This window comes from Macaca thibetana, chromosome 10, assembly GCF_024542745.1.
Source record: "Macaca thibetana thibetana isolate TM-01 chromosome 10, ASM2454274v1, whole genome shotgun sequence".
In the NCBI taxonomy this organism is placed as follows: domain Eukaryota; kingdom Metazoa; phylum Chordata; class Mammalia; order Primates; family Cercopithecidae; genus Macaca; species Macaca thibetana.
This window is the reverse complement of record NC_065587.1, coordinates 10,707,477-10,729,889: the sequence shown is the minus strand read 5'-3', so window position 1 is coordinate 10,729,889 and position 22,413 is coordinate 10,707,477. Positions and strand designations below refer to the sequence as shown.

Below are 22,413 nucleotides of genomic sequence, written 5' to 3'. Positions count from 1 at the left end.
CTTCTTTTTTTTTTTTTTAAAATTAATGAATTTATTGAGCAAAGTGGAGTTAACTTCTTTCCATGGGTGAACTCAAATTCTGTTCTTTTTTCTTTTTTTTTTTTGAGACGGCCTCACTGTTGCCTAGGCTGGAATGCAGTGGCACGATCTCAACTCACTGCAGCCTCCACCTCCCGGGTTCAGGCGATGCTCCCACCTTAGCTTTCCGAGTAGCTGGGACTACAGGTACACACCACCATGCCCAGCTAATTTTTGTATTTTCAGTAGAGACCATGCTGCCCCAGGCAGGTCTCAAACTCCTGACCTCAAGTGATCCCTTTTGGCCTCCCAAAGTGCTGGGATCAAATTTATCTCTTTTTTAAAGAAATAAAATAAGGAGATGTAGTTAATAGTTGAGGGCCGCTGTGTAGCCCTTTCCCAAGCCAATCCCTTTCCTCCTTCCTCAGCTGTAATCCGACTCTGAAGTCTGTAAGTGCCTTACCTCTTAAAGAAAATGTTAAAAATTCACGGGTTCTCACTCCTCTGTCTGCCCTTTGTTCAGGTGTAGTCTGCCTACTATTGCATGGCAATCACGTGGGGTGCTTGTAAAGAAAATAGAGATCCCAGGTCCCAACTGCTTTTTTCTTGTTTTTGTTTTTGAAGCAGAGGAGCCTCACTGTCTCACCCAGGCTTGAGTGCAGTGGTGTGATCATAGCTCACTGAGCCTTGAACTCCTGGGTTCAAAGGATCCGCCCACCTCAGCCTCCTGAGTAGCTAGTACTACAGGCATGTGCCACCACGCCTAGCTAATTTTTTTTTTTTTTTTTTTTAGAGACGGGTCTCTAAAAAGAGGCTGGTCTCAAACTCCTGGCCTCAAGTGATCTTCATACCTTGGCTTCCCACAGCACTGGGATTACAGGCATGAGCCACCATGCACAGCCACCAGATTCTAACTCTTGAGATTCTGTTTCATTAAGCCCAGTAGGGCTTAGGCATCTTTGCTTTAAAAAGCATGAAAAGTGCAAATCAAAACCACAGTGAGATAGCATTTCACATCCACTAGAATGGCTAAAATAAAAAATAACAATAACCATTCTTAACTGTGTTCCATGTAGCAGAAAGGAGAGAACTTGCCACTTTCTTAGGAAGACTTTGTGGAAGCTGCACTTTACATCCTGCTTACATCTCTTTGACTAGAATTTAATCACATGGTCAAAATAAGCTTCAAAGGATATTAAAATATGTTATCAGTTAAAATTTGTGGTTCTATAGCTAAGCAAGAAGTGTTTCTTTTTTTCAGAAGTCAACCACATTGTCCATACACTGCTATTATTGTATGCCCAACCTATAGTTGTATTATTGATTCTTTTGAACCTAAAGCATAAGACTTCACAATTAAAAAAAATTATCAAAAGATTAATGTAATTCACTGAGGAAAAGGTGCTGGAGGAATTGGATAACCACATGGAAATATATGAACCATGACCTCTATGTCACATACTATATGCAAAACGTAATTTGAGGTGGATCACAGAGCTAACAGGGGGAGCTAAAACGTTGAAGCCTTTGGATGGCCGCAGAAGAGATGTCTGCATTCATGACCTTGGGGAGGGTATGAACATTTCTTGGTAACATGCAAGAAGCACTAACTGTAAAAGAGAACCGTTGTTCAGTTGAATTTCAAGGAACATTTTAAACCTCTGCTGAACAACTGACACCATTAAGAATGTGGAAAAAGGCTGGGCACAGTGGCTCATGTCTGTAGTCCCAGCATTTTGGGAGGCCAAGGTGGGAGAATCACTTGAGGCCAGGAGTTTGAAACCAGCCTGGGCAACATGGCAAGACCCGAGGCTACAGAAATATGTTTTAAAATTAGTTGGGTGTGGTGATGCACTCCTGTAGTCCTAGCTATCTAGGAGGCTAAGGTGGAAGGATCACTTAAGCCCTAGAGGTTGAGGCTGCAATGAGCTATGATCACGCCACTGCACTCCGGCCTGGGTGACACAGCAAGACTTTGACTCTAAAAAAAAATAAAAATATAGAAAAGTATAGATTGAGAAAAAACATTTGCAATATATCTTTTTTTTTTTTTTTTTTTTTTTTTTTTTTGGAGACGGAGTCTCGCTCTGTTGCCCAGGCTGGAGTACAGTGGCACGATCTCAGCTCACTGCAACCTCCACCTCCTGGGATCACTTTATTCTCCTGCCTCAGCCTCCAAGTAGCTGAGACTACACGTACCTGCCACCACGCCTGGCTAATTTTTTGTATTTTTAGTAGAGACAGGGTTTCACTGTGTTACCGGATGGTCTCGATCTCCTGACCTCGTGATCCTCCCGCCTCGGCCTCCCAAAGTGCTGGGATTACAGGCGTGAGCCACCGCGCCTGGCCTGCAATGCATCTTTCTAATAAAAGTCTCGTATCCAGAGTATGTAAAGAATTACCAAAAATCAGAAACGGTCAAACAACAAAAATGGGCAAAAGACTAGGCATTTCACAAAATAAGACATCCAGATGATTTTGAAAACACAGATGTTCAACATTATTCATGAGCAAAATGCAAATTAAAACTATAATGTAAGGCCGTTATACACTCACCAAAATGGCTACAGTTCAAAAGACTAATAATACCAGGTGTTGCCAAGAATGTGGAGCAACTGGAACTTTTAGACATTGTTGGAAGGAGTGTAAAATGATACAACCACTTAAAGAACTGTTTCATAAGCTTCTAAATAAAGTTAAATGAACTTCCACCCTAGAAGGCAAACATTCTCTTAGGTGTATACTCCATAGAAATGACTGCATAGATTTGCAAAAACACATTATATGAAAATGCTCATGGCAGCTTTATTTATAGCAGCTCCAAACTGGAAATAGCCAGCTGTCTATCTAATGAATAAACAAATTATAGTTTGTCAGTGCAATGGAACACTACTGAGTTTAAAAATTGGATCTCTTGGCTGGGCGCGGTGGCTCACGCCTGTAATCCCAGCACTTTGGGAGGCCCAGCTGGGTGGATCACGAAGTCGGGAGATTGAGACCATCCTGGCTAACACGGTGAAACCCCGTCTGTACTAAAAATACAAAAAAATTAGCTGGGTGTGGTGGCAGGCGCCTGTAGTCCCAGCTTCTCGGGAAGCTGAGGCAGGAGAATGACATGAACCCAGAAGGCAGAGCTTGCAGTGAGCTGACATTGTGCCACTGCACTCCAGCGACAGCGAGACTCTGTCTCAAAAAAAAAAAAAAAAAAAAAAGAACTCTTGATCAGTATAACAACATGGATAAGTCTCAGAAACATTATACCGAGTGAAAAAACCGAGTGAAAAAAGTGAAAATATAAAAGTGGTACATACTATGAGATCCCAGTGATATATATAAAGCTTACGAACATGTCAACCCCATTTATAGTAATAGGGGGATCTTCAAGGGAAGGGACATGTAGCAGTTTTCTGGGGAGATGGAAATTTTCTGTCTCAATCTATATGTTGCTTGAAGGTACAACCATATCTAAAATTAATCATTAAGGCTAGGCTCAGTAGCTCATGCCTGTAATCCCAGCACTTTGGGAGGCCAAGATTGGAGGATCACTTCAGCCCAGGAGTTTCAGACCAGCCTGGGCAGAGAGACCCTATCTATCTCTACCAAAAAAAAAAAAAAATTTTTTTTTTTTAAATTATCTGGGTGTACTGGCACAGGCCTGTGGTCCCAGCTATTCGGGAGGCTAAGGTGGGAGAATCACTTGAATCCAGGATGTCAAGGCTTCAGTGAGTCACAATTGTGCCATTGCACTCCAGCCTGGGTGATAGAGTGAGACCCTGTCTCAAAAGTAGAGAGAAAATGAGAGAAAAATAAAATTCACTGAGCTCTACACTTAAAGTGTGTGTATTTTTCTGCTTGTGAATTATACTTAAATTAAAAAAAAAAATTAGGAGCTTCCACCTATCTCCTTAGTCTGTTGAGACCATGTTAAATATTCTTTTATCCATTATATCAGCTGACTTCTCAGCTTTCAAAAAATATATACATTTTCTTTTTAACTACAGTACCTGCAATAGAGGGAGTGGTTGGAAACACTTATAAAATGGATAGGATTTAGCAATTTATTTGATGTTGAGGAAAGAGAAAATGATAAATCGGCCGGCCTTGGTGGCTTACGCCTGTAATTCCAGCATTTTGGGAGGCTAAGGCAGGCGGATCACAAGGTCAAGAGATCGAGACCATCCTGGTCAACATGGTGAAACCCCGTCTCTACTAAAAATGCAAAAATTAGCTGGGTGTGGTGATGGACATCTGTAATCCCAGCTACTCAGGAGGCTGAGGCAGGAGAATCACTTGAACCCAGGAGGTGGAGGTTGCAGTGAGTCAAGATCACACCACTATACTCCAGCTTGGTGACAGAGCGAGACTCCGTCTCAAAACAAAACAAAACAAAAACGTGTTTGGGAGTGAATAGGATGCGTTCTGTATGGAACACAGAGTTTGAAATGCTGGCATATTATCTGTGTGGCAATGTCATTCGACCTGATGAAACTGTGGGGCTAGAAACATGATAGGTTAGGGCTGGAAACAGAATTGGGATCACTCAAATTTAATAGTGGAAACTGTGAGATTACATGAAATTGCTGTGGCAGAATGAGAGGAAAGAGGTCCAAGCACAGAACCTAGGGAAATAAATGCTTAGGGAGTAGTAGGAGAAAGGAGAAAGGGAAACAGATATCAGACAGTCATCACATCCTGGTCAAACAACTTTGTTGTGCCAGGCTTCTGGTGAATAAGACATTCGAAGTCTCTGCCTCAAGAAGTTTGCATTTGTGGCTGGGGAGAGAGACAATAAGACACATGAACAAATAAGCCTTTCAGGTAGTGATATGTGTGATGCTGGGGAGCGACCGTGGAAGTATTTCAGCTGGGCTGGTAGGGAAGATCACCCTGGATCAAAGAGATGGCCCTGGAGCTGATGGCTGAATGATGTGAAGGAAGCTTTCATGTAATAATATGTGAGAAATGCTGTTTTTTTTTTTTTTTTTTTTTGAGATGGAATTTCTTTCTTGTTGCCCAGGCTGGAGACCAATGGCATGATCTTGGCTCACTACAACCTCTGCCTCCTCTGCCTCCCGGATTCAAGGATTCTCCTACCTCAGCCTCCCAAGTAGCTGGGATTACAGGCATGTGCCACCACGCCTGGCTGCTCTTGGGCTTTTTTTTTTTTTTTTCTTTTTTTTTGAGGCAGAGTCTCGCTCTGTCACCCAGGCTGGAGTGCAGTGGCGCAATCTCAGCTCACTGCAACCTCCTCCCACTAGCAGTTCTACCTCAGCCTCTTGAGTAGCTGGGATTACAGGTGCCCGCCACCATGCCCGGCTAATTTTTTTTGTTTTTGGAGTAGAAACAGGGTTTCGCCATGTTGGCCAGGCCGGTCTTGAACTCCTGACCTCGTGTAATCCGCCTGCCTTGGCCTCCTGAAGTGCTGGGATTACAGGCATAAGCCACTGTGCCCAAACAAGAAACGCTTTCTAAGTCAAAGGAATAAATCCAAAGACCCTAAGATTGGGTGAGAGAGAGGAAAAGAAATGACAGAAGATGGTCCAGTACAAGGCAGAGATTTTCAAAAAGGGTGGAGATGGCTACTGTGTTAAATATTACTTAGAGGTATTCACAGTAACCAAAAGGTGGAGGTGATCCGAGTGTCCATGGAAGGGTGAATGGATAAACAAAGTGTAGTATATATATATACAATGGAATATTATTTAGCCTTACAAAGGGAAGGAAACTCTGACACATGCTACAACACAGATGAATATTGAAGACATATGCTAAGTGAAACAAACCAGTCACAAAAAGACAAATACCATATAACTCTACTTCTGTAAGGCACCTGGAGGAGTCAGATTCATAGAGACAGAAAGTGGAATGGTGCTTCTTAGGGACTGGGGGGAGCAGGGACTGGGGAGTTACTGTGTAAGGGGTACAGAGTTTCAGATGGGAAAGATGGAAAAATTGTGGAGATGGATGGTAGTGATGGTTCCACAGTATCTCTGTTTATGCTGCTGTAACAAAATACCACAGACTAGGTACTTGATAAAGAACAGAAATGTATTTGCTGGTAGTTCTGGAGGCCACGAATAACAAGATCAAGGCACCAGCAGATTTGTAGTCAGGGGAGGCCCCAATCCCCGCTTGTAAGAGGGAGGAATACTGCGTCCCCACATGGCAAAAAGTGGAAGGGCAAAAAGTGACAGTGTCCCTGACAAGCCCTTTTATAACAGCATGAATTCACGTGGGCAGCACTCTCATGACCTAAACACCTTCCAGGCCCCACCTCCCAACACTATTGCACTGGGGATTAAGTTTTCAACACAAATTTTGGGAGACATATTCAGACCATAGCAAAGACAGTCACAAAACACCACGTATTGTATGACTCCATTTATATGGGAGAAGTCAAAATAGGCAAATCTGTAGAGACAGAAGGTGGATTCGTGGTTGTCTGGGCCTCAGAAGGAGGATGAAAGGGAGGCAAAATGGAGAGTGTTGTTAGGTAAGCAGTTTCTTTTGGGATGATGAACATGTTCTAAGATTGGATTGTGGTAGTGGTTGCACAATTCTGTAAATATAATAGAAGCCACTGAATTGTGTACTTTAAACAGGTGAACTTTATGGCATATAGGTTATATCTCAATAAAACTATTTTTAAAATGGCTGAAAGACTTGCTGACACTACCAGAGAATAGATAGCAAAGGAGCTCGTAGGAACATGTTCAACATCAGTGCAGTTAAAACCACGATGAGAATGGCTAAAATTAAAAAGTCCACACAAAGTGCTGGTATTGATGAGACATGGGACAACTGAAACTCTCACACACTGCTGGAAGGAAGGTAAAATGCTACAACCACATTGGAAAACAGTTTTTTTTTTTGTTTTTTTGTTTTTTTTGAGATGGAGTCTCGCTCTGTTGCCAGGCTGTAGTGCAGTAGTGCAATCCCGACTCACTGCAACCTCTGCCTGCCAGGTTCAAGCGATTCTCCTGCCTCAGCCTCCTGAGTAGCTGGGATTACAGGCGCCCGCCACCACGCCCAGCTAATTTTTGTATTTTTAGTAGAGACAGGGTTTCACCATGTTGGCCAGGATGGTCTCGATCTCTTGACCTTGTGATTCTCCTGCCTTGGCCTCCCAAAGTGCTGGGATTACAGGCGTGAGCCACTGCACCAGGCCAGAAAACAGTTTCTTAAAAAGTTAAAACACGTAACTACCATGTGATCTAACTGTTCTACTCTGTTATGAGTTGAATTATGTCTGCTCCCCCTACCCCCCAAATTCATATATTGAAATACTAACCCCCAGAACCTTAGAATGTGGTCTTATTTGGGGATAGGACTTTGATAGAGGTAATTAAGTCAAATGAGGTTATTAGGGGTAGGCCCTAATTCAGTATGACTGGTGTTCGTATTTAAAGGGGGGAATTTTGGACATAGAAATAAACAAATAGGGAAAATACCATGTGAAACTGAAGACAGCCATCTGTAAGCCAAGGAGAGAGGACTGGAACAGATCCTTCCTTCACAGCTCTCAGAGGGAACCAGCCCTGCCAATGCCTTGATTTTGGACTTCTAGCCTCCAGAACAGTGAGACAAAAAATTTCTGTTTGTTAAGCCACCAGATTTGAAATACTTCATTACAGCAGCCCTAGCAAACTAATACACCCTCCTAGGTATTTCCTCAATAAAAAAGAATGCATATGTGAGTGTTCATAGCAGCTTTATTTGCAGTAGCAAAAACAGAAACAACTCGAACACCTGTCAAATTGTGATATATTCTCAACAATGGAATACTACTCAGCTGTGAAAGGAAAATGAACTATTGACACTTGAAACCACACGGATGAATTTCAGAATAATTATGCTAAGTAAAAGAAGCCAGACAGAAAAAGAGTACATACTGTTTGATTCCGCTTGTGGAAGCTCCAGAAAATGCAACTGCATCTATAGTGATAGAAAGTTCATCAGTGGTTGCCTAGGCAGGGGGCACAGGAGAGAAAGCTTAAAGAGGGATGACTGGGTACGGTGGCTCACACCTGTAATCCCAGCACTTTGGGAGGCTGAGGCGGGCGAATCACGAGGTCAGGAGTTTGAGACCAGCCTGGCCAATATGGTGAAACCTTGTCTCTACTAAAAATACAAAAAAAAAAAAAAAAAAAGTTAGGTGTGGTGGCATGCACCTGTAATCCAAGCTACTCAGGAGGCTGAGGCAGGAGAATCTCTTGAACCCAGGAGGCAGAGGTTGCAGTGAGCCGAGATTGCACCACTGTACTCCAGCCTAGGCTACAGAGTGAGACACCGTCTCCCCACCCAAAAAAAAAAAAAAAAAAAAAATTAAAGAGGGACATGATGAAACTTTCAGGGTGGTATGTTCATTGTCTTGATTGTGGTGATGGTTTCATGTGTATGTATGTGTCAAAACTTACCAGACTGTACTTTTTTTTAAAGAGACAGGGTCTCACTTTGTCACCCAGGCTGAAGTACAGTGGTGCCCTCATAGCTTACTGCAGCCTTGAACTCTTAGGCTTAAGCCATCCTCCTGCCTTGGCCTCCCAAAGTGTTGGAATTACAGGCGTGAACTACTGCACCTGGTATAAAATAATTTTTTTTTTTTAAATGAAAGCCAACAAAAAATTGAAAATAGTCTCGGTGGAGTGGAAAAAGTAGAGCCAAAAAGGTTTTAGAATAAGTCTCGACATGGTAGATGAAACCAGGTGAATGTCTTCTCCTCCCTTCTAAAGTGCTACTAGAATTATTTTTACAAAATGATTTCAGCAAGCATAAATCCACCAGAAAACAAAGTGAATAGAAGAAGAGATGAAGAGGATAAGAGATGCCCAACAAAGTTTTGGATGCTAGGAAGCTTTTGGAGTAACACTAGAACAGCAGGATGGGTTGAAGAGGCAATGAGAAGCGAGGCCCCAGATATGCTTTCCTCATATCCACAGACCGATACCTTCTCCTACCTGGCAGAAGACAGGAAAGGCTGAACCTCAGGAAACCTGAGGGGGGGTGTGAGGTACCTCATTAAAAACAGAACTTACATAAAAGGCTACACGCTGACATGTGAGACTTTACCAGCTCTTCCCAAATTCAGTCCCAGAACACTGAAAGCCTGGCTTATATCTGTCAGGCTGAAGATAGAAGGGTGTCTTTTGGGGGTAATTAAATAACCCAAGGAGGGGGAAATAGATGAGGATATATAACTGTAGGCATCTGAAGGTCCCAAGGAAATGGGCAGGTCCCTTCCTGATCACCCTCCAGAAAGCTAATCCCTGGATAAGGAACCTCTCCCTTACCTCTCCCGTCGTACACACACACTCCCAAAATCAAGCTCTTTAGGGTCTTGCTCTTAAATATCAGTGGATAGACAAGGATGATCAGACATTTGATAAAAATCTATGAATGAAAGATGGTGACCAAAGACAAAAGAGGAATTTGGAGGAAACAGATAATGTAGGGAGCAGAAGAGAACTGAAATAGGCTGGGTGTGGTGGCTCACGCCTGTAATCCCAGCTACTCAGGAGGCTGAGGCATGAGAATGGCTTGAACCAGAGAGGTGGAGGTTGCAGTGAGCCAAGATCACATCACTGCACTCCAACTTGAGCAACAGAGTGAGACTCTGTCTCAAAAATAAATAGGCCAGGCGTGGTGGCTCACGCCTGTAATCCTAGCACTTTGGGAGGCCGAGGCGGGCAGATCACTTGAGGTCAGGAGTTCGAGACCAGCCTGGCCAACATGGTGAAACCCTGCCTCTACCAAAAATGTGCGCCTGTAATCCCAGCTACTCGGGAAGCTGAAGCAGGGAGAATCTCTTGAAGCAGAGAGGCAGAGGTTGCAGTGGGCTAAGATCGTGCCACTGCACTCCAGCCTGTGCAATAGTGAGACTCCATCTCAAAAAAAAAAAAAAAGAAGAAAAGAAAACTAACTCTCTAGAATATCCTCAGAGATGAGAGAAGATATTGTTATAATGGAACAAGAACAGGAGACTGGAAAAAGGAATATTCAAAGAACGAGGAAGAGCTCTTAAAAATTCAATTAAAATAAGAGAAGTTGTACATATATTAGGAGTTTTAGAAAATAAAGTTGAGAGAACCTCCCAGAAATTAAAATAAAAAAATCAAAGACACAAAAATGGAGAAAGAAAGAAAGAAGAAAATCAATCTCAGAGATTCATTCAAAGACAAAAATGGAGGAGAAAGAGAAAGAAAGAAAGAGAAAGAAAGAAAGAAAGAGAGAGAGAGAGAGAAAAGAATCTCTGAGATTCAATACTGAATAACAGGAATTCCAGAAGGAGAGAACAGAAGTTGGAAGGGAGGAAATGTCAAATAAATAAGTAGAGAAAATGTCCCAAACCTGAAAAACAAGAGATTCTAGATTGTAAGTACTTACCTAGCACCAGTTCAATAAATAAAAAACCTTGCTTAGTGATTTGCATTTTTAAAAACTAAGGATAAACAGAAGATCCTAAAAGAGTTTTTTGTTTTTGTTTTTTTTCTTTCTTACCGCTATAAAAATAAGGATCGAAGTTTCCAGAGAAGACACATCCAATACATTAGGACTTAGAATGATTCTGAGCTTCTGCGTAGCAGCTGTGGGAGCTAGAAGACAACGGAGCATCACCCTCAAAATTTTGGATGGAAAAGTTTACTGACTTCAAGGTTTTTGTTTGTTTGTTTTTGTTTTTGTGATGGAGTCTTGCTCTGTTGTCAGGCTGGAGTGCAGTGGCGCCATCTCAGCTCACTGCAAGCTCCACCTCCCGGGTTCACGCCATTCTCCTGCCTTAGTCTAGCTCAGCGTAGCTCGGACTACAGGTGCCAGCCACCACACCTGGCTAATTTTTTTGTATTTTTGGTAGAGATGGGGTTTCACCATGTTGGCCAGGATGGTCTCCATCTCCTGACCTCGTGATCCGCCCACCTCAGCCTCCCAAAGTGCTGGGATTACAGGCGTGAGCCATCGCGCCTGGCCACACCTGGTTAATTTTTGTATTTAGTAGAGATAGGGTTTCACCATGTTGGCCAGGGTGACCTTGATCTCCTGATCTTGTGATCCACCTGCCTCTGCCTCCCAAACTGCTGGGATTACAGGCGTGAGCCACCATGCCTGGCCTCAACTTTTTTTTTTTTTTGAGACGGCGTCTTGCTGTGTCGCCCAAGGAAATTTAATTACGTCCACCACGTCCAGCTAATTTTTGTATTTTTAGTAGAGACGGAGTTTCACCATGTTGGCCATGATGGTCTTGATCTCCTGACCTCATGATCCGCCTGCCTCGGCCTCCCAAAGTGCTGGGATTACAGGTGTGAGCCACCATGCCTGGCCAACAAAACTGCTTTTTGAAGTAGCTATCAGTTTTCCCTCCCACTAGGAGTGGAGAAGAGTTGCCATTGCTGCATACCCTTGTCAGCACTTGCTGAGGCCGGATCTCAGCTCACTGCAAGCTCCGCCTCCCGGGTTTATGCCATTCTCCTGCCTCAGCCTCCCGAGTAGCTGGGACTACAGGCTCCCACCACCTCGCCCGGGTATTTTTTTGTATTTTTTAGTAGAGACTGGGTTTCACCGTGTTAGCCAGGATGGTCTCGATCTCCTGACCTCGTGATCCGCCTGTCTCGGCCTCCCAAAGTGCTGGGATTACAGGCTTGAGCCACCGCGCCCGGCCTTGGCCTCAACTTTTATATTTAATTGAGATTTGGGTAAAAAAAAAAAAAAAGTTTTTATGACTGGGTGTAGTGGCTCACGCCTATAATCCCAGCACTTTGGGAGGCTGAGGCAGATGGATCGCCTGAGGTCAGGAGTTGGAGACCAGCCTGGCCAACGTGGTGGAACCCTGTCTGTACTAAAAATACGAAAAAGTAGCCAGGTGTAGTGGCACACACCTGTAGTCCCAACTACTCGGGAGGCTGAGACAGGAGAACCGCTTGAACCCAGGAAGGGGAGGCCGCAATGAGCCGAGATCACACCACTTCTCTCCAGCCTGGGCAACAGAACGAGAATCCATCTCAAAAAAAAAAAAAAAACATAAAAATAAATACGTTTTTATATGTCAGTTATATCTGGATAAAATAAGAACATTTCAGTCATTCAAAGTCTCAGAAAAAATTCACCTTCTATATACCTTTTATCAGGAAATCACTGGAATATATACTCCACCTCAATCAGTGAGTAAACCGTAAGGGACAGAGGATCTGGGAAACAGATGCTCCAGCCTAGGAGAAAGAGGAGGGCATTCGAGAGATGAAGAGGAGACATCCCTGGCGAGATGTCAGCGATTCAGTGGCCTAGAGAGCAATCTATCCAGTTCGGAGCTGGAGAAACCCCTGAGGATGTTTCCAAGGCGGATTGAAACTGACAGATTACCTGAAGTGTTTGAACTGATTAAGAGGAGATTTACAGTTATGTTGGAGAGTTTGAGGATGAATTAATGAAAAATACATAACAAATACTAAGCTAGAAAAAAAAAGGAAAAAGAATAAGAGGAAGTGGTAATTATTAGTTCCAGGGAAACCAAAATAATACAAGAAAGGAAATTTAATTATAGCATTCCATATGATTCAGCTGTATATATTTACTACATAATAGCACTGTTAGCACTGAATATTGAGTTGAACAAAAACGGTAACTTACATTGTGAGGAAGGGAGGATGGAGGCTTATGTTGTGAGGGTGGGGCAGGGGTGGAAAGTGCTGTTTTTGTTTGTCAGCCTGTAGTATTAATGTTATTTGACTTTTTAAATGTATATGTATTTAATATAAATTTTAATAATTTTTAAATTAGTAATTTAAATTATAATTTATCAAAGAAAGGGAATAATTCCATATATGAAATTATATTAGTGATTTAATATTGATATTAAGAAATTATTGGCTTTCTTTTTTTTTTTTAAGACTTAGAGTCTCACTGTGTTGCCTAGACTGGAGGGCAGTGGTTATTCACAGGTGTGATCATAGAGCACTACAGTCTCGAACTCCTAGGCTCTATTGATTCTCCTGCCTCTAACCCCCAAAGTAACTGGGACTTACAGGGTCATGCCATAACCCTCAGCCTTTTCTTTTTATCTTTAAATATAAAAGCATGGGCCGGGCGCGTTGGCTCACGCCTGTAATCCCAGCACTTTGGGAGGCCAAGGTGGGTGGATCACGAGGTCAGGAGATGGAGACCATCCTGGCCAACATGGTGAAACTCAGTCTCTACTAAAAAAAATACAAAAATTAGCTGGGCATGGTGATGGGTGCCTGAAATCCCAGCTACCTGGGAGGCTGAGGCAGGAGAATCATTTGAACCTGGGAGGCGGAGGTTGCAGTGAGCCGAGATCGTGCCATTGCACTCCAGCCTGGGTGACAGGGCGAGACTCCATCTCAAAAATAAATAAATAAATAATAAAATAAAAGCATGTATATACATATGTATGCCTATATACACATATATATGGTTAAAAATATATATTTTCTGCTTCAGTTTGCTCTAAAATATGTATATATTTGGACTTGATATTTATAGAATCATATTATATATGTATTCTTTTGTGATTTGCTTCCTTCACTTGATTACCTTTTTGTAACTCACCTAGATTGAAGTGTGTAGCTGTAGTTCGTTCGTTTTCATGCAATGTAGTATTCTGTTTTCTGAAAACACCATAGCCTATCTGTCTGTTACACTGTTGACAGATGTTTATTCTTGTATTTTTTTTTCTGTTAAAAGTAATTCTACTATAAATATTTTTGTATATATGCAAAATTTTCTCTAGGGTATATACCTATAAGTGCAGTTACTAATGTGTACAGTAAATGCATCTTCAAATGTAATAGATAATGGCAACCTTTTTTTTCTTTTTGGAGACAGAGTCTTGCTCTGTCACCCAGGGCCCAGGCTGGAGTGCAGTGGTGTGATCTCAGCTCACTGCCACCTCTGCCTTCCAGTTTCAAGCAGTTCTCTTGCCTCAGCCTCCTGAGTAGCTGGGACTACAGGTGCATGCCACCACGTCCAGCTAATTTTTGTATTTTTAGTAGAGACAGAGTTTCACCATGTTGGCCATGACGGTCTCGATCTCCTGACCTCATGATCCACCTGCCTCGGCCTCCCAAAGTGCTGGGATTACAGGTGTGAGCCACCATGCCTGGCCAACAAAACTGCTTTTTGAAGTAGCTATACCAGTTTTCCCTCCCACTAGGAGTGGAGAAGAGTTGCCATTGCTGCATACCCTTGTCAGCACTTGGCATTGCCTGACTTTAATTTTAGCCAACCTGGTGGTTGTGAAATAGTTTTAATTTGCATTTTCTTGACTGACATGAGATTGAATATCTTTTCATATGTTTAGGAACTGTTTGTGTGTTCTCTTCAGTGAAATTCCTACTTAGTTATTTACAGATTTTTCTAGTAGGTGTTCTTTGTCTCATTGATTCATCACTGTTCTTTTATATTCTGGGTGCTAATCCTTTGTCAGAGTTATATGTTTTGCTGATGAACATGTTTCCTTTTTTCTGCAAATCTAATCACTCAAGGAGAAGTTTGAAAAGCATTGGCGCAGGCTTCTGTTCTGTGCACCGCAGTGAAATGGCCCTGTGGTTTTGCACAGGGCAGGTGTGGGTTCTTGGAGTGAGTTGCATTGTAGTTACTGACTGCTGCTGACCTGTGGTGTTTGCCTTTGCAGGTGGAACAGGAGGATTTTGTAATGGAAGGGCATGGCAAGACTCCACCTCCTGGTGAAGAAAGCAAACAGTGAGTCACAGTTTATTTAAAAAGAGTCCTATTACAGATCCTCGGAAACACTTTGGTTCAACATGCTGATAGTGTATTTGTCGGAGATGTATACGTTGGAGACACTGGGGAACTCACCAGTTGCTTTGGTGGCTGTTAATGCATTGCTTCTATTTATAGACCAACTAACTGGAAGGACAAGAAAGTTAGCTTTATAGTTTTTTCTGCACTCTCCTAATCAAAATTTATGTTATGTTGTAGCAAAGGCTTTAAGGCTCAGTATGTTCCAAATTGAACTAATTCTGTTTCGTTGACTTCCAAAGAAAGTATAAAACGGTACATCTGGCCGGGCGCAGTGGCTCAAGCTTGTAATCCCAGCACTTTGGGAGGCCGAGACGGGCGGAACACGAGGTCAGGAGATCGAGACCAACCTGGCTAACACAGTGAAACCCCGTCTCTACTAAAAAATACAAAAAACTAGCCGGGCAAGGTGGCGGGCGCCTGTAGTCCCAGCTACTCGGGAGGCTGAGGCAGGAGAATGGCGCAAACCCGGGAGGCGGAGCTTGCAGTGAGCTGAGATCCAGCCACTGCACTCCAGCCTGGGCGACAGAGCCAGACTCCGTCTCAAAAAAAAAAAAAAAAAAAAAAAAAGGTACATCTTTTTCTCAGCATGTCTTTATGAAGTGAACTAAATTAATAGAACATTTCCCTGCAATCTAAGTGTGAATTTATTTGAACAGTACTTCCTGAAATTCTATTCCATTTGGTTATTTACACTGCTGATCTTTGTTTAAATAACAAATTGTTTCCCTAAAGGAACAGGAATTATAAATAATATAGCTTAGCCAACATTCTAAATAATTCAGAATCTCTCCCCTAACTCCTTAAGGGGTGATTGGTTTGTTGTTGGGTTTTTTTTTGGTTTTTTTTTTTTTTTTTTTTTTTGAGACAGAGTCTCACTCTGTCACCCAGGCTGGAGTGCAGTGGTGCAGTCTCGGCTCACTGCAACCTCCGCCTCCCGGGTTCAAGCAATTCTCCTTCCTCGGCCTCCTGAATAGCTGGGACTTCAGTTGCCTGCCACCACACCTGGCTAATTTTCCTATTTTTAGTAGAGATGGGGTTTCACCATGTTAGTCAGGCTGGTCTTGAACTCCTGACCTCAGGTGATCTGCCTGCCTCGGCCTCCCAAAGTGCTGGGATTACAGGCGTGAGCCATCGCGCCTGGCCGGGGTGATCGGTTTTAAACCTGAAGTTGGGAGGCTGTTGGGTAGCTTTTTGATAGCAGTGAGTGAATTTTTTTCCTCTCTCCGTCATAGAATGTGAAAAATTGTGTTGCCGAGCAGACTGGTTTTTCATATGCCCTTTTAAAGGAAAACCAGTTAAGACTGCTTAAAAGTACTGACATAACTACTATTTTTTATTCAGACATTAGTCTCCTAAATTGGATGGGCCAGTGATTCATGGAATTTACCAAAAATCTATAGAGAGAAACTCCTCTCACTCATATTTTTTTTTCCTAGAAAATAGTTTAATTTTGGTCTGTCTTAAGAAAATTATGTCTTTGAAACCCTTAGGAATAAATTATGCAGAATGGACTATGCTGCCACGAGGCCAGATTCATTAAAGGAAAATGGCTTGTCTTGTATTTGTTGTGAATGGAAACCAGGATATTTTCACAGCTGGTTTAATTTGCTAACCAGGCAATTTTAAAAATAGCTCACAATATAAATCCTAACTTTGCTGTATTCTGTCAAATGCACTTACATTTTGCATGGGCTGATGGAATCAATTCATCTTTAGCAAATTAGAATGCCAGACATCTAGTCCCAGTAGAATGAGAAGAGAAACACTTCAGGTGCTTTTCTCCGTGTCCACTGCACAGCCCTCCACCCCCACTCTCTGGTCAAAGGTCTGTCATATAAAAATTATACCTCTCATTTGTCGAGGGTTTTCTGTGCACAAGGTACTTTGCTTAAATGTTTTTTACTCTGTCATTTCCACTCATTACACCATTTCATCTCCATTTCACTCAGAGATCAGGTGTGGTAATGCAGCTTGAAATGCAATTTAGATTTGAGCCCAGATCTTACCGACTCTCTCACATCCTTTGCCATCCTTGGGAGCTATGCTCCTGGAAAATACTGTGGTTAGTAAAACTGCAGTTGTCAAGATCAAAAGTCTCATGAACAAGAGGGAGTAGTCCAGGCGTGGTGTGGCTCACTCTAATCCCAGCACTTTGGGAGGCCAAGGCGTGTGGATTACTTGAGGTTGGGAATTCAATACCAGCCTGACCAACATGGTGAAACCCCATCTCTACTAAAAAAATACAAAATTAGCCAGGCGTGGTGGCACACGCCTGTAATCCCAGCTATTTAGGAGGCTGAGGCAGGAGAATTGCTTGAACCCAGGAGACGGAGGTTGCAGTGAGCTGAGATCACGCCATTGCACTCCAGCGTCGACAACAAGAGCGAAACTCCATCTCCAAAAAATAAATAAATAAATAAATAAAAGAGGGAACTGGGGGAAACAATGAAAATGGCATTAAGCCTATTTTTAAAAACACAGATGGAAGTTCTGTACTATAAAGGATATCCATTTCCCAAACAAACCAGTCTTTATCTTTAAAAACCTCTCTAATAACCCCTGTCCTGAATTAGCTTATTTAGGTATTCAGGAAACATTGCTGGGCAGATTCTCTCACAAGTTTTATGTTATACAAACTGTACTTCCTTTAGAGAGTTTCAAACAGCCCCACCAAGTTGGAACGCCGTGTATCGTATCCTTACCATTCTCCCTTGTTTTGTTTTCAAAAGTCTCATACTGCCTAGCCTTTTCACAGATGAATTCTGTTCTATTTCTGTTTTTTTTTTTCTGGGCCTGGTCAGCTATTATATACTGAAGTGATAAAGCAGAAATCAGTTTTCTCCAGGGTGCTATGAGCAAAGGTGCTGTGTTCTTTTGTTTGAGGCAACAACAATAAAAATATTTACAAAACAATTTTTTTTTAAATCTCAGAACTGCAGTTGGCAAATGATTATTACTATACTTTGTAAATGTGATTCAGTCTGGATAGGGAATCTGGGAACTGAGTAATTTTTATTTATTTATTTATTTTTGAGATGGAGTCTCGCTCTGTTGCCCAGGCTGGAGTGCGGTGGCATGCTGTCGGCTCACTGCAAGCTCCATCTCCCAGGTTCACACTGTTCTCCTGCCTCAGCCTCCCGAGTAGCTGGGACTACAGGCGCCTGCCACCACACCCGGCTAATTTTTTGTATTTTTAGTAGAGATGGGGTTTCACTGTGTTAGCCAGGATGGTCTCGATCTCCTGACCTTGTGATCCGCCCGCCTTGACCTCCCGAAGTGCTGGGATTGCAGGCGTGAGCCACTGCGCCTAGCTGGAACTGAGTAATTTTTTTTTTTTTTTTTTTTTTTTTTTTTTTTTTGAGACGGAGTCTCGCTCTGCCGCCCAGGCTGGAGTGCAGTGGCCGGATCTCAGCTCACTGCAAGCTCCGCCTCCCGGGTTCACGCCATTCTCCTGCCTCAGCCTCCCCAGTAGCTGGGACTACAGGCGCCCACCACCTCGCCCGGCTAGTTTTTTGTATTTTTTAGTAGAGACGGGGTTTCACCGTGTCAGCCAGGATGGTCTCGATCTCCTGACCTCGTGATCCGCCCGCCTCGGCCTCCCAAAGTGCTGGGATTACAGGCTTGAGCCACCGCGCCCGGCCCTGAGTAATTTTTTAATAAAAGTAATATAAGCTTGTCAGAAAACATTCAAACAGTAATTGTGACTGTAGAAATAAAGGTGAGACCCTTCCCTTCCTTCCCTTCCTAATCTTCCTAAACATTTTCTGTACATTTTTAAAAAACAATTAAATTGATTTTTTCCCAACATCATTCTTCTGAGACTTACTTTTGTAATTTGACATATTTTCAGTCTATTTCTTTCTTTTTTTTTTTTTTTTAGACAGGGTCCCTAGGCTAGGGTGCAGTGTGTGATCACAGCTCACTGTAACCTTGAATTCCTGGGCTCATGGGATCTTTTTACCCCAGCTTCCCGAGTGGCTGGGACTACAGGTGCATACCACCGTACCCAAATAATTAAAAAATAAGTAGAAACAGGTCCTCACTATGTTGCCCAGGCTGGTCTCAAACTCTTGGGCTCAGGCTCAAGCAATCCTCCCACCTCAGCCTCCCAAAGTCCTGGGATTACAGGCATGTGCCATCACCCCTGGCCTCTTGCTGTTTTAATTTATGTTCTTCTGCATACTAATGAGTTGAAATATCTTTTGTTAGTTTATTGGCCATTTATTTTTATTTTGTGTATCACCTATTTATATATATTTCCCTTTTTTATTGGATTGTTTTTATAGCTTTGTAGGAGCCCTTTATACATTTTAGATATTATTAACCTTTGTTGAGATGTTTTAAATATTTTCTCTCAGTCCTTATTGTTTAACATTCGATATCTTTCATGCCAACAAACCTTTTAAATTTTTTATATAGCAAAATCAGCCTTTCTGGCTTTTATGTTTTATGCTTGCCTTGAGAAGTCTTTCCTACCCTAACCTGATAAAATATATTTAGGTTTTCTACCTTATTTTTTACATTTAGGTGTTTAATTGAATCGCTGCTCCATTTTGTATATGGTGTGAGGCAGAGATCTAACTTAATTTTTTTTCCAGATGGTTCTTATTCATTGGTATTAGCCCGTACAAAGAGCCCATTGCACTTACAGAGATTGGCAGAGCACATGGCTAATGTAACTTACTCAAGGTCACAGAGCAGATTCTCATAAGGATTAGGACTAAATTATGTCATTAGCTGATCTGTGCCACTTTCCTTATCTCCCCATTTAACATTTTGACCATAGGTTCCCAAAACCTTAAAAAATTATATTCTGTGATGTTTATTTCAGTAGAACTAAGTTCTATTAAGAGGCAGATTAGGTAGCTGTATATGTAGAAAGCTCTTGAAAAATAATTGACTTCTGATATTGAGAAATATCTGTGCTAAACTTAATATTCTAGATCGGTTGTGCTGAATTCTGGTATTTGTATGTGAATAAGATTTATAATGTATATAGGTGTAAACACTTTATGTGTATTGTTTCAATGGGTTTTTTTTACTATTAGTCTATCTAATGTAATCATTTTTCTGAGAATATTGTCTTTGAGAGTTATTTTAGCAAATCAGACAAGCAAAGTTTATTGCCTTGTAATTACTACATTAAAATTACACAGCTTTAATTGCATGACGTGTTTACTGCAGGAGTAAATATTAAAACTATGGCAGCTTTTTAAAAAGCAGCTGAGCAGGTACTTGCTCATAGATTGCGTTTGACCATGCTTATTGAGCAGTCATCAGAGAGGAAATGCAGACAGGTTTTTGATTTGGTTTTATTTATATTTATGATGGTCTAAAGGTTTGTGGGAAGATCATTTGTTGTAATTTTGAAGCCAAATACCAATTTTTATTTTTATTTTTGTTTTTATCATTTTTGAGATGGAGTTTCGCTCTTGTTGCCCAAACTGGAGTGCAGTGGCGTGATCGTGGCTCACTGCAACTCTGCCTCCCAGGTTCAAGCGATTCTCCTGCCCCAGCCTCCTAAGTAGCTGGGATTACAGGCGCATGCCACCACGCCCAGCTAATTTTTTGTATTTTTAGTAGAAATGGGTTTTCACCATGTTAGCCAGGCTGGTCTTGAACTCCTGACCTCAGGTGATGTGCCTGCCTTGGCCTCCCAAAGTGCTGGGATTACAGGCGTGAGCCACTGTGCCTGGCCATCAATTTTGATGTAGTTGTAAATTTGGCTTCTTTCATTCTTTTAATTTTTTCCCAATATAACTTACAATCTTTAAATCTAAGCTTTCAATCTTTATGTTGAAATTGACTCGGGGCTGGGTGCGGTGGCTCACACCTGTAATCCCAGCACTTTGGGAGGCCGAGGCGGGTGGATCACAAGGTCAGGAGATAGAGACCATCCTGGCTAACACGGTGAAACACTGTCTCTGCTAAAAATGAAAAAAAGTAGCCGGGCATGGTGGCGGGCACCTGTAGTGCCAGCCACTAGGGAGGCTGAGGCAGGAGAATGCCATGAACCCAGGAGGCAGAGCTTGCAGTGAGCCAAGATCGTGCCACTGCCAGCCTGGGCAACAGAGTGAGACTTCCATCTCAAAGAAAAAAAAAGAAATTGACTCAAATTCTCAAAAGATACTTATCGTTAATATACTAAAATTACTGAATTTTTCTAGCAAATTTTTGTTTATTCAATGTTCTCCATTCTTTTGGTTCATTTTATGAAAGGCAATTTTTAAAAACAAATTTCTCACGGTAGAATATTGAAGAGATATTTGCACAGAATAGTCAAGAGGTGGGAGCAAGCCAGATATCTGTCAACAGATGAATGGATAAACAAAATTTGGCATATACATACAAGGGAATATTATGCAGCCTCAAAAAAGAAAATTCTGCCATGTGTTGCAGTATAGATGAATCTTGAGGACATCATAAGCAAAATAAGCCAATTACAAAAGGACAAAATACTGTATGATTTTACTCATATAAAGTATCTAAAGTAGTCAAAATCATGGAAACAGAAAGTAGAAAGGTGATTGCTAAAGACTGAGGTAGGGGGAAGGTAATGTTTAATGGGAATAGAGCTTCAGTTTTGCAAGATGAAGTTTCTGGAGATCTGCTGCACAGCAGTGTGATTATACTTTACAGTGCTGGACTGTATGCTTAAAAACGGTTAAGATGATACATTTTTATGGGTTTTTTAAATGACAGTTTAAAAAAATTAACAGTGCAATTGAAATGTACTTTTAAACTACAGCCTGGATTTCAAAGACTTAGTTCCCCCTCACCACAAAAAATAATTGCAAAATGATTAACTTTTATATTGATTTTATGTTGGAATGACAATCTTTTGTATATGTTTTGCTAAATAAAACTTTATTAGAAGTTTTAAAAAATCTTATTTCGGCTGAGCGCGGTGGCTCATGCCTGTAATCCCAGCACTTTGGGAGGCCGAGGCGGGCAGATCACAAGGTCAAGAGATTGAGATCATCCTGGCCAACATGGTGAAATCCCATCTCTACTAAAAATACAAAAATTAGCTGGGCGTAGTGGTGCGGGCCTGTAGTCCCAGCTACTTGAGAGGCTGAGGCAGGAGAATCGCTTGAACCCGGGAGGAGGAGGTTGCATGAACTGAGATTGTGCCACTGCACTCCAGCCTAGTGACAGTGCGAGACTCTGTCTCAGAAAAAAAAAAAAAAAAAAAAAAAAAATTATTTCAGGATTCATTTTATAGACAGTATCTGCTTTTTAGGGATTATTGATAGAATATTTAGAATTGACAGAAATTGTATCAATACGTATATTTTTATATTTCTGCTTCCTTAGGGTGCCATGTTTTTTTACTTTGCTCTCTAAGGGAGAACTATTTCAGAGGTTACATAGGAGACCTATAAGGAAATGGAATTATTGAAGACAGTTTTGTTTGTTTGTTTTTTGTTCTGTTTTGTTTTTGAGATGGAGTCTCACTCTGTTGCCTAGGCTGGAGTGCAGTGGTGTGATCTCGGCTCACTGCAACCTTCCCAGGTTCAAGCGATTCTCCTGCCTCAGCCTCCCAAGTAGCTGGGACTACAGGCGCCTGCCACCACGCCTGGCTAATTTTTGTATTTTTAGTAGAGATGGGGTTTCACTGTGCTG

General features: G+C 41.9%; 1 protein-coding gene across 8 annotated transcripts in view; it reads left to right on the top strand.

Moving 5' to 3' along the window:
• The window catches only part of TNRC6B (trinucleotide repeat containing adaptor 6B), a 284,641-nt gene that overhangs the window by 98,435 nt on the left and 163,793 nt on the right, over positions 1-22,413 (top strand). For 7 of the 8 annotated variants that reach the window (XM_050805808.1, XM_050805807.1, XM_050805814.1 and 4 more), the window contains one exon: positions 14,657-14,724. The exons of the other annotated variant lie outside the window; for it this stretch is intronic. In XM_050805808.1, coding sequence (XP_050661765.1) covers positions 14,678-14,724 — 47 coding nt within the window. In that variant the 5' untranslated portion in view covers positions 14,657-14,677. The remainder of the gene's footprint in view (positions 1-14,656; positions 14,725-22,413) is intronic. 8 annotated transcript variants of the gene reach the window in all.